This window comes from Phocoena phocoena, chromosome 9 (genome assembly GCF_963924675.1).
Source record: "Phocoena phocoena chromosome 9, mPhoPho1.1, whole genome shotgun sequence".
NCBI lineage: Eukaryota > Metazoa > Chordata > Mammalia > Artiodactyla > Phocoenidae > Phocoena > Phocoena phocoena.
In genome coordinates this window covers 10295790-10309098 of record NC_089227.1, presented here as the reverse complement: position 1 = coordinate 10309098, position 13309 = coordinate 10295790, and the positions used below count along the sequence as shown (strand labels likewise).

The following is a 13309-nucleotide window of genomic DNA, read 5'->3' as shown; positions in this document are numbered from 1 at the left end:
ATAGAAAGGGGCATAAATTTAAATGCAGACTTTAGGGATTTTCAGAAAGTGAACACATCCATGTACACAGCACCCAAATCAAGAAGCAGAGCCTAATTCACATGTCAACCTGTTCTGTTTGCCTCCTTCCTTCTCTCTGGGATCATTTTCCTCCTAACAGAAAGAGCTCCCTTTTAGTATTTCTTTTAGTGCAAGATTACTGGTGATAAATCCTCTCCGTTTTTGTTTGTCTGAAAACATCACTATTTCACTTTCACTTTTGAGCAATGATTTCACGAGATACAGAGAATTCTAGGTTAGCTGTTCTTTTCTTCAGCACTTAGGAATGTCATTTCTCTGTCTTCTGAAAAATCAAGTTTAGTGTTTTTGTCTTTCCTTTAAAGATAATGTAGGTTTGGTTTTTTTGTTTGTTTGTTTTTTGCTCTGATGCTTTTAAGACTTTTCCCTTCGCCTTTGGATTTCAGGAGTTTAACTACGACATGCTTACAAGTGATTCTTGTTTTTATCCAGGCTTGAAAATAAGTTATTGTCTCCTCAAAAGTTGCCTTTGCCCCACTCATTCCACTGTGTCCCTTATTCTCTCCTCTGTCCTTTCCATCCTCTTTTCTCTCTCTTTCTTCAATCTGGATATTTTCAATCAACCTATGCTCCACTTTACTAACCCTCTTTCTGCTGTATCTGATCTGCGGCTAACCCCATGCATGGAGTTCTTAATTTCAACTCTTCGGTTTTTCAATAATTAAATCCCCATTTGATTCTTTTCTGTTGTTTCTAATTTTCTGGCAAAGTCTGCACTTCATTTTCTGCATGTATAAATCATAGTTTCATTGAGGTCTTTGTCTAATGACTTCAATATCAGGATCCTAGTTCCATTTTCTTTCTTGCTTTTGGTCATTTGCTTCTGTCTCTTATCATACTTGGTGATTTTCAGTTGCCGTAAACTGGGTGTGGAATATTGTAGATACTTTGGCGATGGCATCTTCCCTCAGAAGATTTTGCTCTTTCCTCAGTGAGGTTGTTGGGGTGCTGGTAGCCTCGACCCAATAAGAGGATGAGCTTGGTGGAGTGCAGTCCAGTCTTGGTAAGCCTCAGTCTCCCTTTAGCTCGCCCTCTTCCTAGAGATCCCTCTCCAGGTCTTTCATGGAGAGCCGAGGGTTTTCACCTGGGACCCTTCCGTGACTCTCCCTGCCAGGTCTCCTCAGTACCAAGAGACAGAAGATTTCGGCTCACTTTACAGATGTTTTCATGATGCAGGATTCAGCAAATGTCTGAGGGGAAACCAGCTGGGTACTTGAGGTCTCTGGTCCTTCACTCTGGCCCCAGAGGGCCACAGCAGCTCTGCTGGTTTCCCTGCCACCAGGACAAAGGGACTGCAGGTAATCAGCTCGTCTCACCAGTACTCCGTCATCTAGAATTTGTGGTCCTTGTTGCTTCTATTATTCTGCAGTGCTTTAAATATTTTGTTTTTAAAAAAAGCTTATCTAGTTGGCAGCAGAAGCATTAATCTGCTACAATTACTCTATCCTAGCAGGAAGAGGAAGGCTCTAATTACCTTTTAGCAAACACTCCACATGCGGTGATCCCAGAGAACAGAAACACTGTCTAGGGGGTGATAATAACCAGCACTGAAATAGGAAACAAAAAGCATTTATTGGATTGTTTTTGAGTTTGGATTTGGCCTTGTAACACCCGAAATAAGTACTTCCCATAAAGTAAAATTCTAGCATCATTTCACATAGTGATTCATTTTCATCAATCTCCCACATTTGCTGTGGTACCATATTTGAAGCATTAACATAGGATTTATGCTGCTGTTCTAAATAGGAAATTAGTCAAATAATATACAGTTCTTGGTATTAAAAAGATGTACCAGTTAACACAATTGAAAAAAAAGTTACAATTGACCATTTTTCATTCAAATAATCATAAGTTAGCTATTAGAGAAACATGACTTTACCACATGGCAATTTTTATGTTAGGAAAATGTGGAATACCTAAAGATGCAAATATCTTCTCTGCTCATTCAAAATTTATGACTTTATTTTCTTCACTTATTTTCCAATTTTGTACAAAGTGAATATAATTAGTCCATAACACAGCTTTCTATATCATTTCTGGAAGTGCAAATCCAAGTAAGATTATATCTTCACCAAATTACAAAATTTTGACAAATCAATATGATATTCTCTAATATAATAAGGTGACTTTTTTCTGTTAGAGTCATATATTACTTTAATGAGAATTTTACTACAAAAGATATCATCTGAGAACCAAATAGAAACACCATGTCTTTCAGGGCTGTTTATAGGAGAGCAAAGGTTTTTTTGGTAAAACTTAATATGGCTTATACACTTATATAATGTTCTTCTTTTGAATGAGGTATTGGATTCAAGTTGCTGAGATCAAATGTAACAGAACAAACGTGTGTAAAAGGTGACTGCTTCATTTTGGATTTGTCTAAAACCAGGGCCCCCTGCATGAGGAGCTTTAAAACTCTACCTTAATGAGATCCGGCAGGCAATATCAACTTTAAATTAAAATACCTTTCCAATGTTATATCTTTACATATGTAGTAGAATCTGCAATGTTAGATGCCTTGTCAATGCACTGACAAGTGCATTCCATTTGTTAAGCCCTTCACCCTTCCTTTTGTTTTGATCAAAAGTCACAGCCTTTCTCTAAGCTGCTCATTTCTTAAAACCCATTTAATTCATATTTTTAAATAAAAAACCAAGTACAGACGAACATACTGCCATGTAGGATAGACTGGGAGGACCTCAGGTTTTATACCATTAATGTTGATTATTTCTTTGAAAGAACTGCTCTTGCTGTTTCCTCTTACTGAAGCTAAATGTTCTTCAGACTCAAAATTTAATTTATGTCTTATTATTGCATTGCTTCTTGATCTTTTTGATCATTTGAAGATATTGTACTTTCCATTACTCCTTCTAGATTACTACTGAAACTGTTTCTTTCACAGTGATGATAGCTTCTTGAGTTAAAATTGGGTTTCCTGGATTTTGAGGATGTGGTTTACATTTGTCTCACGTCTATTTTGCAAATGAAATATTCATAGACTTACGTTCATTGTTCTTGCTAAAGAATGTTACTTACATAGATAATTTGGTTCCTTTTACACAAATAAGTGATTCACAATGGAAGACATTTCGCTAATGCACTGATCCATATGTCTGTCTAGTTTATCAACTCTGATCACACTTCTGTTCATGAGATTTGGGCATTTCTGCACTGCAGACATTGTAACATATGGATAATTAAAAACTTGCTATGAAGTTCAGATATTTGTGGTGCTCCAACCTGTGCAATGTCTGGATAGCAACAGGAGTAAGCACCTTATTCTTAACGAGTACTTTTACCAGTTGCAGAATTCTCTGTTGACAGTTATTTTCTTTCGGCACTTTGAAGCTGTCATTCCTTTCCCTTCCATTGTTTCTGTTTATGTTGAGAAGTCGTCTGCCAGTCTAACTGTTGCTCCTATGAAGGTAACCTAGCTCTTTTCTTCATTGGCTGATGAAGTGATCATTTTTCTTCTCTTTGGAACTTTTACAGTGATGTCTGGATGCTGTGTTCTTTCTGGATGCATAGGGCTTTTTGTATCTATAGCTTGATGTCTTTCATAACTTTTGGAGAATTTTTAACTTTAGCACCACTGTCTCTCTCTTCTCTTTTTGGATTACAGTTTACAGGTATTTTTGACCACTCCCTAGTATCACATATGTTTATTATTTCTCTTCAATATTTTATATCCTTTTTCTCTGCATGCCTTATTCTGGATTTCTTTTTCTGACCTATGTTCCAGTTTCCTAAGTTTTCTCCTGTATTTTGTGAAATCTGCTTTAAACCCACCCATGGAGTACACTATTTCAAAATTGAAGTTTTACAGATCCAGAATTTTCTGTTTCATTCTTTTTTAGAGTCTTCATTATTTGCTGATATTTTCAATCTTATATTTTATTTCTTTGAATGCTTTAAGTATATGATCATTAAAGCTTGTGTCTGATAACTCCGATATCTGAAAACCCTGTACGTCTATTTATAGTGCCTGGTTTTTCTACTGGTATTTTTACCAGTAGAAAAATACTCTGCATGTGCCTGATCGACTTTAGTTGAAAACTGGACACTGTAAATGAAAACTTGTGGAGATAATTTGAGGCTTAGAATGTTTCTTTCCCTGCTGAGAGGATTTGCATTTCCTCCTGGGCTATACCTAGCAATCCAGAACAACCTCAATTGAATTTCAAGACTTAAAATGATTTGAAGGGCCAGGGCTGGTGTATTTCTCCGGTATCTGTTCTGCTGTTCAGGGCTCCAACTTGAATCATGAAGGACTTAGCAGAGTCCTCCTCTTTGGCAGGCTCTAAATTCTTTAAGTTTTATCCCCTTAGCCCTGCAAGTCTGTCAAAAGTTCTTTTCACCTTCCCAGCCTCTCAGTGCACTTTTCTGGAATCAACACAGCCCCCCCCCCCCCCACCAAGGGAAACAGCAGAAGTTTTCTTCTTCTGGATCTTGTCCTCAATATTTTCCATTGTCGTGCTAGGTCTCTGATGTCCTCAGGCTAGGATTTCCAGTTTTAGGAGGAAACGATTACTGGATTCCTAATAAAATTTGAATTTGAGATAAACAGTGAATACTTTTTTTAGTTTTTTGTCCATTGTAATAATTGACACAGACTTATACTGAAAACGTATTCCCTGTTTATCTGAAACTCAAATTTCAGGATCCTCAAAGTCTTCAGGATTGCTGATTTATTTCCATATTTTTCCAGCTTGTCTAGATGTTCTCTGAATTACCTAGTACATCATCACTCGAAGTGGAAGTTCACTTTTGCTAGCTGGTCAACAATCTAGCATTATTAAAAAAGATTTTTTTAGAGACAAATTACCAAATGAAAAGTTAATATGTTTGCTTAAATCCTAGCTGCCATGAACTACATGTGTGACTTTGTATACATTTTGGCCTCATTTTCCTTAGATGTAAAATAGGAATGATAGATGACATTTATGGAGGCCTTGTTATATGCCAAGTGTTGTACTAAGCACTTTTTTAAAAGGTTAATAATAATTACCCGTACTTCACAGGGATTTTGTGAGGGCCAAATTAGAGAATCGTATGAATGGTCTGGTGCATACTAAGAACTAATTAACTGTTAAGACCAGTTTGTTATAATTTTTAAACTAAGTCGAATACTGTACTTACACCAGGGCTACTGCCATCATTACATACTGATGTCTCAAGTGCTACAACAGGCCTACTAATCCCTAAAAAATGGAGAGGAAGAAAAACAATACTTTTCTTGTTTCTTTAAGTGATACTATAAGTAAAGTGAAACAGTCTATACTTTTTGAATACATGCCCACCCAATGAAAATTATAGTTGTAAACACACAAATTTGTAGAGGTAGAAACTTCAGTATCATTCCACTTTGTGAATGAGCTGATCACTCGTGCCCAAATCTGAAAACAAATCATGTGCCAGGCAAAAGTAACCAAAATGTGATAAGGAGATCTATTTCAGGTCCACCATTAATCCATGAGATTTTAAGATGTCAACCTCTTCCTCTGGAAGGGCAAGGACTACACCCATTGGTGAGTGGAGCATGGGCTGGATTTCAACCCCCTACTCACCCCTTGGTTGGACAACTTTATGTAGGATGTGCCTGAACAACTATTCAAGACAGTTCTGTTGATGGTAAATGAATATACAATGAAGAAGGGCAACTCTTATGTGTTGACTACTTCATGCATACTAGGCTTCACACATTATTCCATTTGCTGTGTACAACAGCCATACATGAAACAATACATACAAAGCTGGCAATGGTATCACCATTCTACATTAAATCTGAGGCTCAGAGAGTCTGTATAACTTACTCTGTTAATGATGGGCAAGTCAAGAATTGGACTGGCATCTATTTGTTCCCACATTCCTACTCTTTCCTTAGATCACCGTGCCTTCCTAAACTTCTGTTACTACATACATAATGACTCAAATAAACAATAAAAACTATTATAACAGAGATGCCTTGTGTTCAGACTTTGAGGGGATTTTTGAATTATTATTATTTTAACTAGAAAAGCAGAGGAAGATAGAACTACCTACCACAGGTCTCCTTAGATGAAGTATCTGAAATAATAACCAACAACCCTCTAGTATTTCTTGGCCTTTGAACCTTGATACTTTTCTCAGAGGCAGCACTAATAGCGAAAATGTAGCAATGTCTTTATCTATACTTGAATCTATTCCGAAAGTCATGTAATATTAGGCCATAGAAAATTCTCTGTGAAGAATTAGGACCCACCAGGACACTGTACCTGCTCCTGGGTTAACAGTAAGGCAGTGGAGTCAATCAAATGAAACCAATAGTTCATCAGTCATTTTTTAACAGGCATTTATAGAGAATCCCTACTCTACATGACACTGGAAATATAAAGATAAATAATACTTAGTCTCCTTCTTCTGCAAAAACTCAGTGTGGGGCTAGTCAAACAGACCAGCTGAATGTAACTGTCACCAAAGTAGCATGGAGTTTTGCGAGATGAAGTAATCTTAATCCATACAACAAATCATTTGTATATTATATTTTTGCATGTGTTTTAACATTTGTGGGTGACTTCCCTTCAGAGCCCATCCCTAAATAAGAAATTTTAAATAATTTAATATCTCTTTCAAGTCTAAATAGGAAATCATTTCAAATTACAGGAGATATTTAGATTAAATAAAAGGAAGATCCATTAATAATCAAGTTGCTAAATACTGGAACAGACTCTTAGAAAGCTTAAGAAAAAAATACAACCTATGTCAGTGATTTTTCAGAAAAAGATTACAATACTTTGAAGGTTTCCATGCATTCTTGGCTCTAAACATGAATTGACCTGCTCACCTAGCAAAAGGATTCAATACAAGACTGTATATAATTTCCCTGACCTTTTTTACTCCAAGGCACTGGAATAATTTTCTTTGACAGGAAAGCTAGTACTGCCTTTCCAGGATACCTGTTATACATAATTTCCTTCTGTGCAACTAAACTTGAGGTGAGGTCATTCGGCCCCTCCATGCCGATCTCGCTGGCACCTACAGGCAGAGTAACTCGTATTCTGAACTGCATTGACTCGGTGTGGTTACCTGGACATATGGCTCGCTGCTCATGGTCCCTCCATGACCCCTAACCTACAAGATACCTGCCTCTCAGGCTGAGAGACCTAAATCTAGGTCTGTAGACCTAGTGTGGGGTGCCTTGGAGAATTTGGAACTAAGTTATAAGATTGTCCACCAAGAGCTTAAAAGGCAATCACAGATATGCAAAATCACTGCAGGGAAAGAATGAAGGGAGGAAACAAAAAGTATTGATATATGTAAAGTAAGAATATGTCCACCAAAAGGTAAACACCCAGGCATCATCCAGGCAGTGGGAAGTCTTAACAACTACAATTCAATAGATTAAAAAAAACAAAAAAAAAAACTAAATACAAATGTCTAATTAAAATTTGATAAACAATGTTTAATCTCACTAGTAAATAAATGATATAAAAATGCGATGCTATCTTAAGAGTATATTTAATTGATAATGTTCAGTGTTAGCAAAGATTCAAGAGATGATCAGAGTTACATTTTTTTGGTGGAAGTATACAGCACTTTTTGGAAAGCAGTTTGGCCACAGGAAGGAAGAATCCTTAAAATACTCCTATCTTCTAAGGAAGAATATTGCTATTCTCGTATCATTTATATGATATGTAGAAAGAAACCTTTCCACATTAGCTAGGTTTAGGTTCAACTACATGTAATAGAAAATCCAAAATAACAACAGCAAACGACATAACTGTGATCTACGAGGGAGGCTACAAAACGTAGTTCTTTATCTGGGCATTACCACCCAAAATAAAACTGAGATTCAGTCATTAAGGAGGAAAGGGAGAATGAGTTTTGATAGAGAAGTAGCAATTTTTGCTCCATTATCCTAGAGAGCAAACTTGAACTTAAAAATAATTTTCAAAAAGACATTAATTTTAAGGGAAAATCCCAAATTTCCAAGATCAGGGAAGTATTTCCAAGTTACAAATTGATTCAATGATTCCATAGAACAAGCAATGTTATCTACAAAGTTTGGAATTAGTAGTTAAAAATGCTTATTTAATAATGTTAATTTCAAAAAAAAAAGATTAAAATTCATTATGAAAGTTCATACACTCAAGTATGCAAAAAAAAACCCATAGAAGATTTTTTATACTTTTCTGCATTGTCCGTATTTTCCGTAATGAACATTAAAATGCTTGCTAAGAAAATTGTAGACATTAGTTATAAAAGCATTATAATTGGAGACAAATTCCCACATTTGAGAACCAGGACCTCTAACTGGAGATTCCTCATGTTGTTCCAAACAAAATTAACGTAAGGGACTAAGACAAAGCCTGGTAAATTTTTCAAATTTAAAGAAGAACATACTATAAACAGTAAATTGGGAAAAGCAGGTCACCTTCCAATGAACCAAACTCAGGTTGGCCACAGATTCTTTTCTGTACAAAATGCCAAAAAGTTATGGAGTTTCAGCATTATTGTCTAGTCATCGTCATCAGAAAATATGCCTCTCATCCATGTATTTCCATAACTTCTCAGAGTCTTCCTTCAGATCACCAAGATGCTAATCACAGTGAATTCAATCACAGAAAATTACAGAAGAAACAGATTGGTACCACCTGAAATCTTAGAACTGAGAGTTTAAAAGCAGTAACTTCTGATGGGATAGGATGGATGCTGAGAAGTCTAAATGATGGATTTAACTTGGGTACAAAATACTAAAACCAAAACAATTTTGGATGATGGATTTTTAAGAAAGAAGTTGGACCTGTTTGTGAAGCCACAAGTGAAGCAGGGTTACCAGGTGTGGCTGCCTGACTCATGGGAGGAATCGGGTAGAAGTTCCTGGGGGAGTCCTCTCTGGCCATGGCTTCTCTTCCTGGATTATACCCTACTTCTCAGTACCATTTTATTTTTGTCTTTCAGCTGAAACTAAGATCTGCTTCAAATACTACCATGGAGTGAGTGGAGCCTTGCGAGCCACCACCCCCAGTGTCACCGTCAAAAACTCAGCAGCTCCTGTAAGTCCTGTGTCCTCCTCTTTGGTCAGAACTAACTCTGGTGCTTCTTTACTTTCCTGCTCTGTTCATATGTTTTAGTGTGTGTGTGTGTGTTGGGCGTAGGGGTATACACACACATATGGAGATATGTTGATAGATTATAAATAGGTAGACAGACAGACAGATAGAAACGCATCTCAAAATCCTGAAGAGGAATGAGATCCGAAGTAAACTTATTAGAAGGTACACATACCACTGTTGTTAGAGAAATGTCAGGCTTCAATAGATAGCCAGATGTTTCTAATAGACTCATGCATAATAGCAGTGAATGGTAAGTCTCTCTTTGGAACACATTTTTTTTTTAATTCCTTGGTGTTAAATATTTGAATTTCTGTATATTTCACATTTTTTAGGCTTTTAAGTAAATTTCTGGAATAGAATTTATGATTTTAGACTGATTTTAGTCATAGAATTATAAAATGACAGGCCTAGAAAAGACTAGAATTTCTGATCCTTTTTTTTCTTTATATAAATGAGGAAAGTGTGCCCAAGGGACTCAAGTAATGTACCTAGGGCCACACAGTTAGCTAGCTGTAGATCAGGCATTTAAATCACACCTTCTGTTCCCTACTTTGTGGCTCTGCTTAGTTCTATGGTGATAAATGCCATCTTTTCCTCAATTACAGTCTAGTTTTTACCTCTGTTGTGCTTCTTACCTTAGTTCTCAATACATCAGATGAGGCTAGCTGAAATCTCCTTACAAATGGCATTCCTTTTCCTTTCATGTAACTTAAAAATGACTGACTTGGGGAGGCTGAACAAAAACCACTGAAGACTTTGTCACACTAGCGTAAGTAAAAAAGATTTGGGTCTTTCTCCTATGTAAAAAAGAGAGAGAGAGAGAAAAGGAAGAAAGAGAGAAATTCAAATGAAATGTGAATGATTCAGAAAGAATTTCGGCTCTAAAAGATACTATTTGCTGTTTCACAAGTCATTTCTTCCATGTGCTGAAGAGGATTGCATTGAGTCCTTGGTGGGAGCAGTAAGACAAACAGGCTTGAGGACCAGGAACCCATCTGCTTCCATTCTGGCAGATGGAGCAGCATTGGACACCGGGCTGGGGCAGAAGGAGGGTGGGAGTGGACAGGGCTTCCCGTGAGGGGACACACAGTGGGAGGGGCAGGGAGAAGCGAGGGAGGTACCAACCACACTTTTCCCTGGCCCCACCATTTCTCCCTACGCTCTCCCTGCAAACTGGAACGTGATGTCTGTCATTTTACTGAGTGGGTCAGGACTCTGAGTGTGAGAATCTGAGGAAGTATCCGCAGAGTGCTGGACCCCCGTTTCCAGACACATTTGTAAGGCCCATCTTCCAAAGAGCGTACACAGAAAAGCTGAAGCATGTTGCCAGCTGTTCAGGCAGGAGCGAGGGCTAAATGGAGGCAGTGAAGCTGGGTCTGAATTGAACCAGAGGCAAGGTGGATTGAGGTGGACAAAGCAGGAATGCACTGAACACACAAGAGAGAAGGAAGAGGCTGGAAGTGGAGTCTAGGTGGTTCAGACGCAGGCTTGGCCAGCTTTCCCCTGGCAGGCTTGGCCGGGGCAGAGGGTCATCTTCCCACTGCCTCACCGGTGACGAGTCCTGTGGCAGAAGAGAGCATGCATTTTCCTGCAAGAAAGTATTTTAATGTGCATTTGGGTTCTGTAATAGTTAAACTCTTGGTGGCCCTTATTGTTCTGTACCATGGTGTACTTTTCAAAGGCATTTTACTTGCATTATTCTAGTTGACTCACAGCACAGCTGTGAGACAGGCGGGAAGCATTTTTTGGTTAAGTGACCATTGCCTATATGCTAGTGGAGCTTAATTAAATCTAGCCTTTGCTTTCTGCAACTCAGTTCAGTGACTGATATAATCTAGCAGAATTCCAGGTTGAATAAGCCTTTGCAGTTTGGTCTGGGACTTAAGCTCACTGTTTCTAAGAGGAAATTGCTGTTCAAGTTTTCCAAAATCAACTTGTCAATAAACTTTGAGTATCCATGTTTAAATTGAGGATGTCTGGTACTGCACGAATCTCTTATGAAGAGTTGTTTCTCTATGGCCACTATATCATGTCCCAAAAGTCATCGTGTTAGTTTGTGGCACTATGCTAAAACCGTAATTCTTTGAAAAGGAAGGAAAAGATTCCAATCTTCCTTTAGTATAATGAGCACTTCAATGCTTTGAGCAGAACAGGGTCTCAATATGTGTGTTTCTTTTCTCATTTCCCTTTATCTTTTGCCTTTGTTCTACTGACATCTGTTGAGGTCCCTGTGATAAAAAGAGGTTGCCATTTATCTTTCAGAGACTCTCATTTATTTATTAGTCTTAATTGTATATCAGAAACTGTGATGAGGAAGGGTCATAGAGATCCATGTCATATAAGCTGCGTCATAGAGAAGGCATAGTTATTCTGTTATAAATGATAATACTGTCTGAAATGTCCAGTACTGGAGTATGAAAACCCACTGTGCTGTGTGCAGAGAAATCAGTGAGTTGGTGCCTGCAGCCACTGGGAAGGCTTTCAGAGGAGGTGGTGTGCAGGCTGAGTCAGCCAGCAGGAATAAAAAGCACGTTGCCAGGTTTGGAAGGGAAGTAAGGCCCAGCCTGGACAGCATGTGCGAGATCACAGGGGTATGAAATGTCACAGGCCTGGTGGGGAACAGACCTAATTGTGTCAGGTCTAAAGAACATATAACTCACTTCATTTTCTCCATATATCACCCTGCATTTTGTTTTTCATGGATTTTCGTATCTTACTGGGAGCACTTAGCATATGCTTTATATTTTTCTTCTATTTTCTGTAGAAAATCATTTTCAAAAGTAAGCTCTTCCTCTCAATATTTTTGTCCAGGCTCTCTTCCCTTTGTGCTTCACAGTCTCTGAATAAGCCTCTGATAGTTTTCTCCCCTCTCCATTTATACATCAAGGGACGGAAATCTATGCATAAATAGTCCTCAGCTCAGTGCACTCTCCACTGTGAGCCTTCAAGCTTCTCCCTCCAGGTCTGTGTCTCGACAGGAGGTTTATACATCCGCCCTTCCCTCTGTGGGACCATCACACATCCTCTGATAGGTGGGCATCTTCTGGATGGGATGAGGGCGCTCCCTCTGCCTGCTGGGTTCTCCCATAGTGCAGAGACTCAGACGCATCCGTAGCTGTTCTCAGTATAAGTTCAAAGTCCTGAGCCTCGTTTCCAAGACTTGCTCTGAGGAGCAGTCACTTGGCACTGCAGTGGCCACCACGTTTCCCTTGCCCCCAGCAGTGCTGAGACCTGGGGACTAGACCTCTGGACACAGAAAATAGGTGGCTGTTGGAGCGATGACACCTGCAAGCCCAGGGGGCGGGGCCCAAGGAGCGGGGGAGAGACCACTAGAGTGAGGGGGCAGGCAGAGGATGGAATGTTCCTGCCTTCTTTGGGGCCAAGTGTTGAGGGTCCCCCAGATTGAGAGGCCAGACCATGTGTAGCCCAAGAATGTATTTCTTACTCTGTCTTCACCAATGTTAAAAATTGTGGAAATCCCTTCAGGATTTCATTATGCTGGATGTTTCTTGTCCTTACTTCACATTGCTATAGTCTATCTATTTACATAGTCTGTATTTCTAGAAATTGGAAGTGAACGTTTCAAGTTTTTCTTCTTCTTCCACCATTTTCATCTAGTGTCTCTGAAACCAAGCTTTTGATAATAATTGAACAGCATAAAGTTCAAAGTAAAGTTCTCTGCCAAAACTTGAAATATCTTTGTGAGTTCATGTTCACAGATTCACTTGCTTTGTCAGACCCCTAAGCAAAGGTAGAGTTGATATTCTCAAAAAAAAAGCAACTCAATAGGACATTTCCTTGGGAATGTAGGTTAAATCCATACTCTAAGGTAGGATCAGGTCAGGATTTTCCTCCACAGATAGTCTGGGTCTCCTGCGACAGACAAATAGGTGATTAATAACCCCCAAACTCTAAGTCATTAAGGTTGGCAATAGTAATATTTGTCTTGAGAGTTTTAAAAGCAGATCTTTCAAAACGTATTTTAAATCATAATAAAGCAGCTGTGGAACAGCTAACTTAAAGTTATGAAACCAGCTGGAAAGCACTCCAACAAAATTAGTTGCAAAATTAATTCACAGGTGACTGATGTGACCAGCCATCTCGAATTGTTAGAACATAAGCCAGTGAATTTGGAA

At 38.5% G+C, this 13309-nt stretch overlaps 1 protein-coding gene across 1 annotated transcript in view; it reads left to right on the top strand.

The window, feature by feature from the left end:
• HECW1 (HECT, C2 and WW domain containing E3 ubiquitin protein ligase 1) overlaps positions 1–13309 on the top strand; it is a 253203-nt gene that overhangs the window by 27500 nt on the left and 212394 nt on the right. The window contains exon 3 of the mRNA XM_065883673.1: positions 9019–9113. Within this exon, the coding sequence (XP_065739745.1) occupies positions 9019–9113 (95 nt within the window). The remainder of the gene's footprint in view (positions 1–9018; positions 9114–13309) is intronic.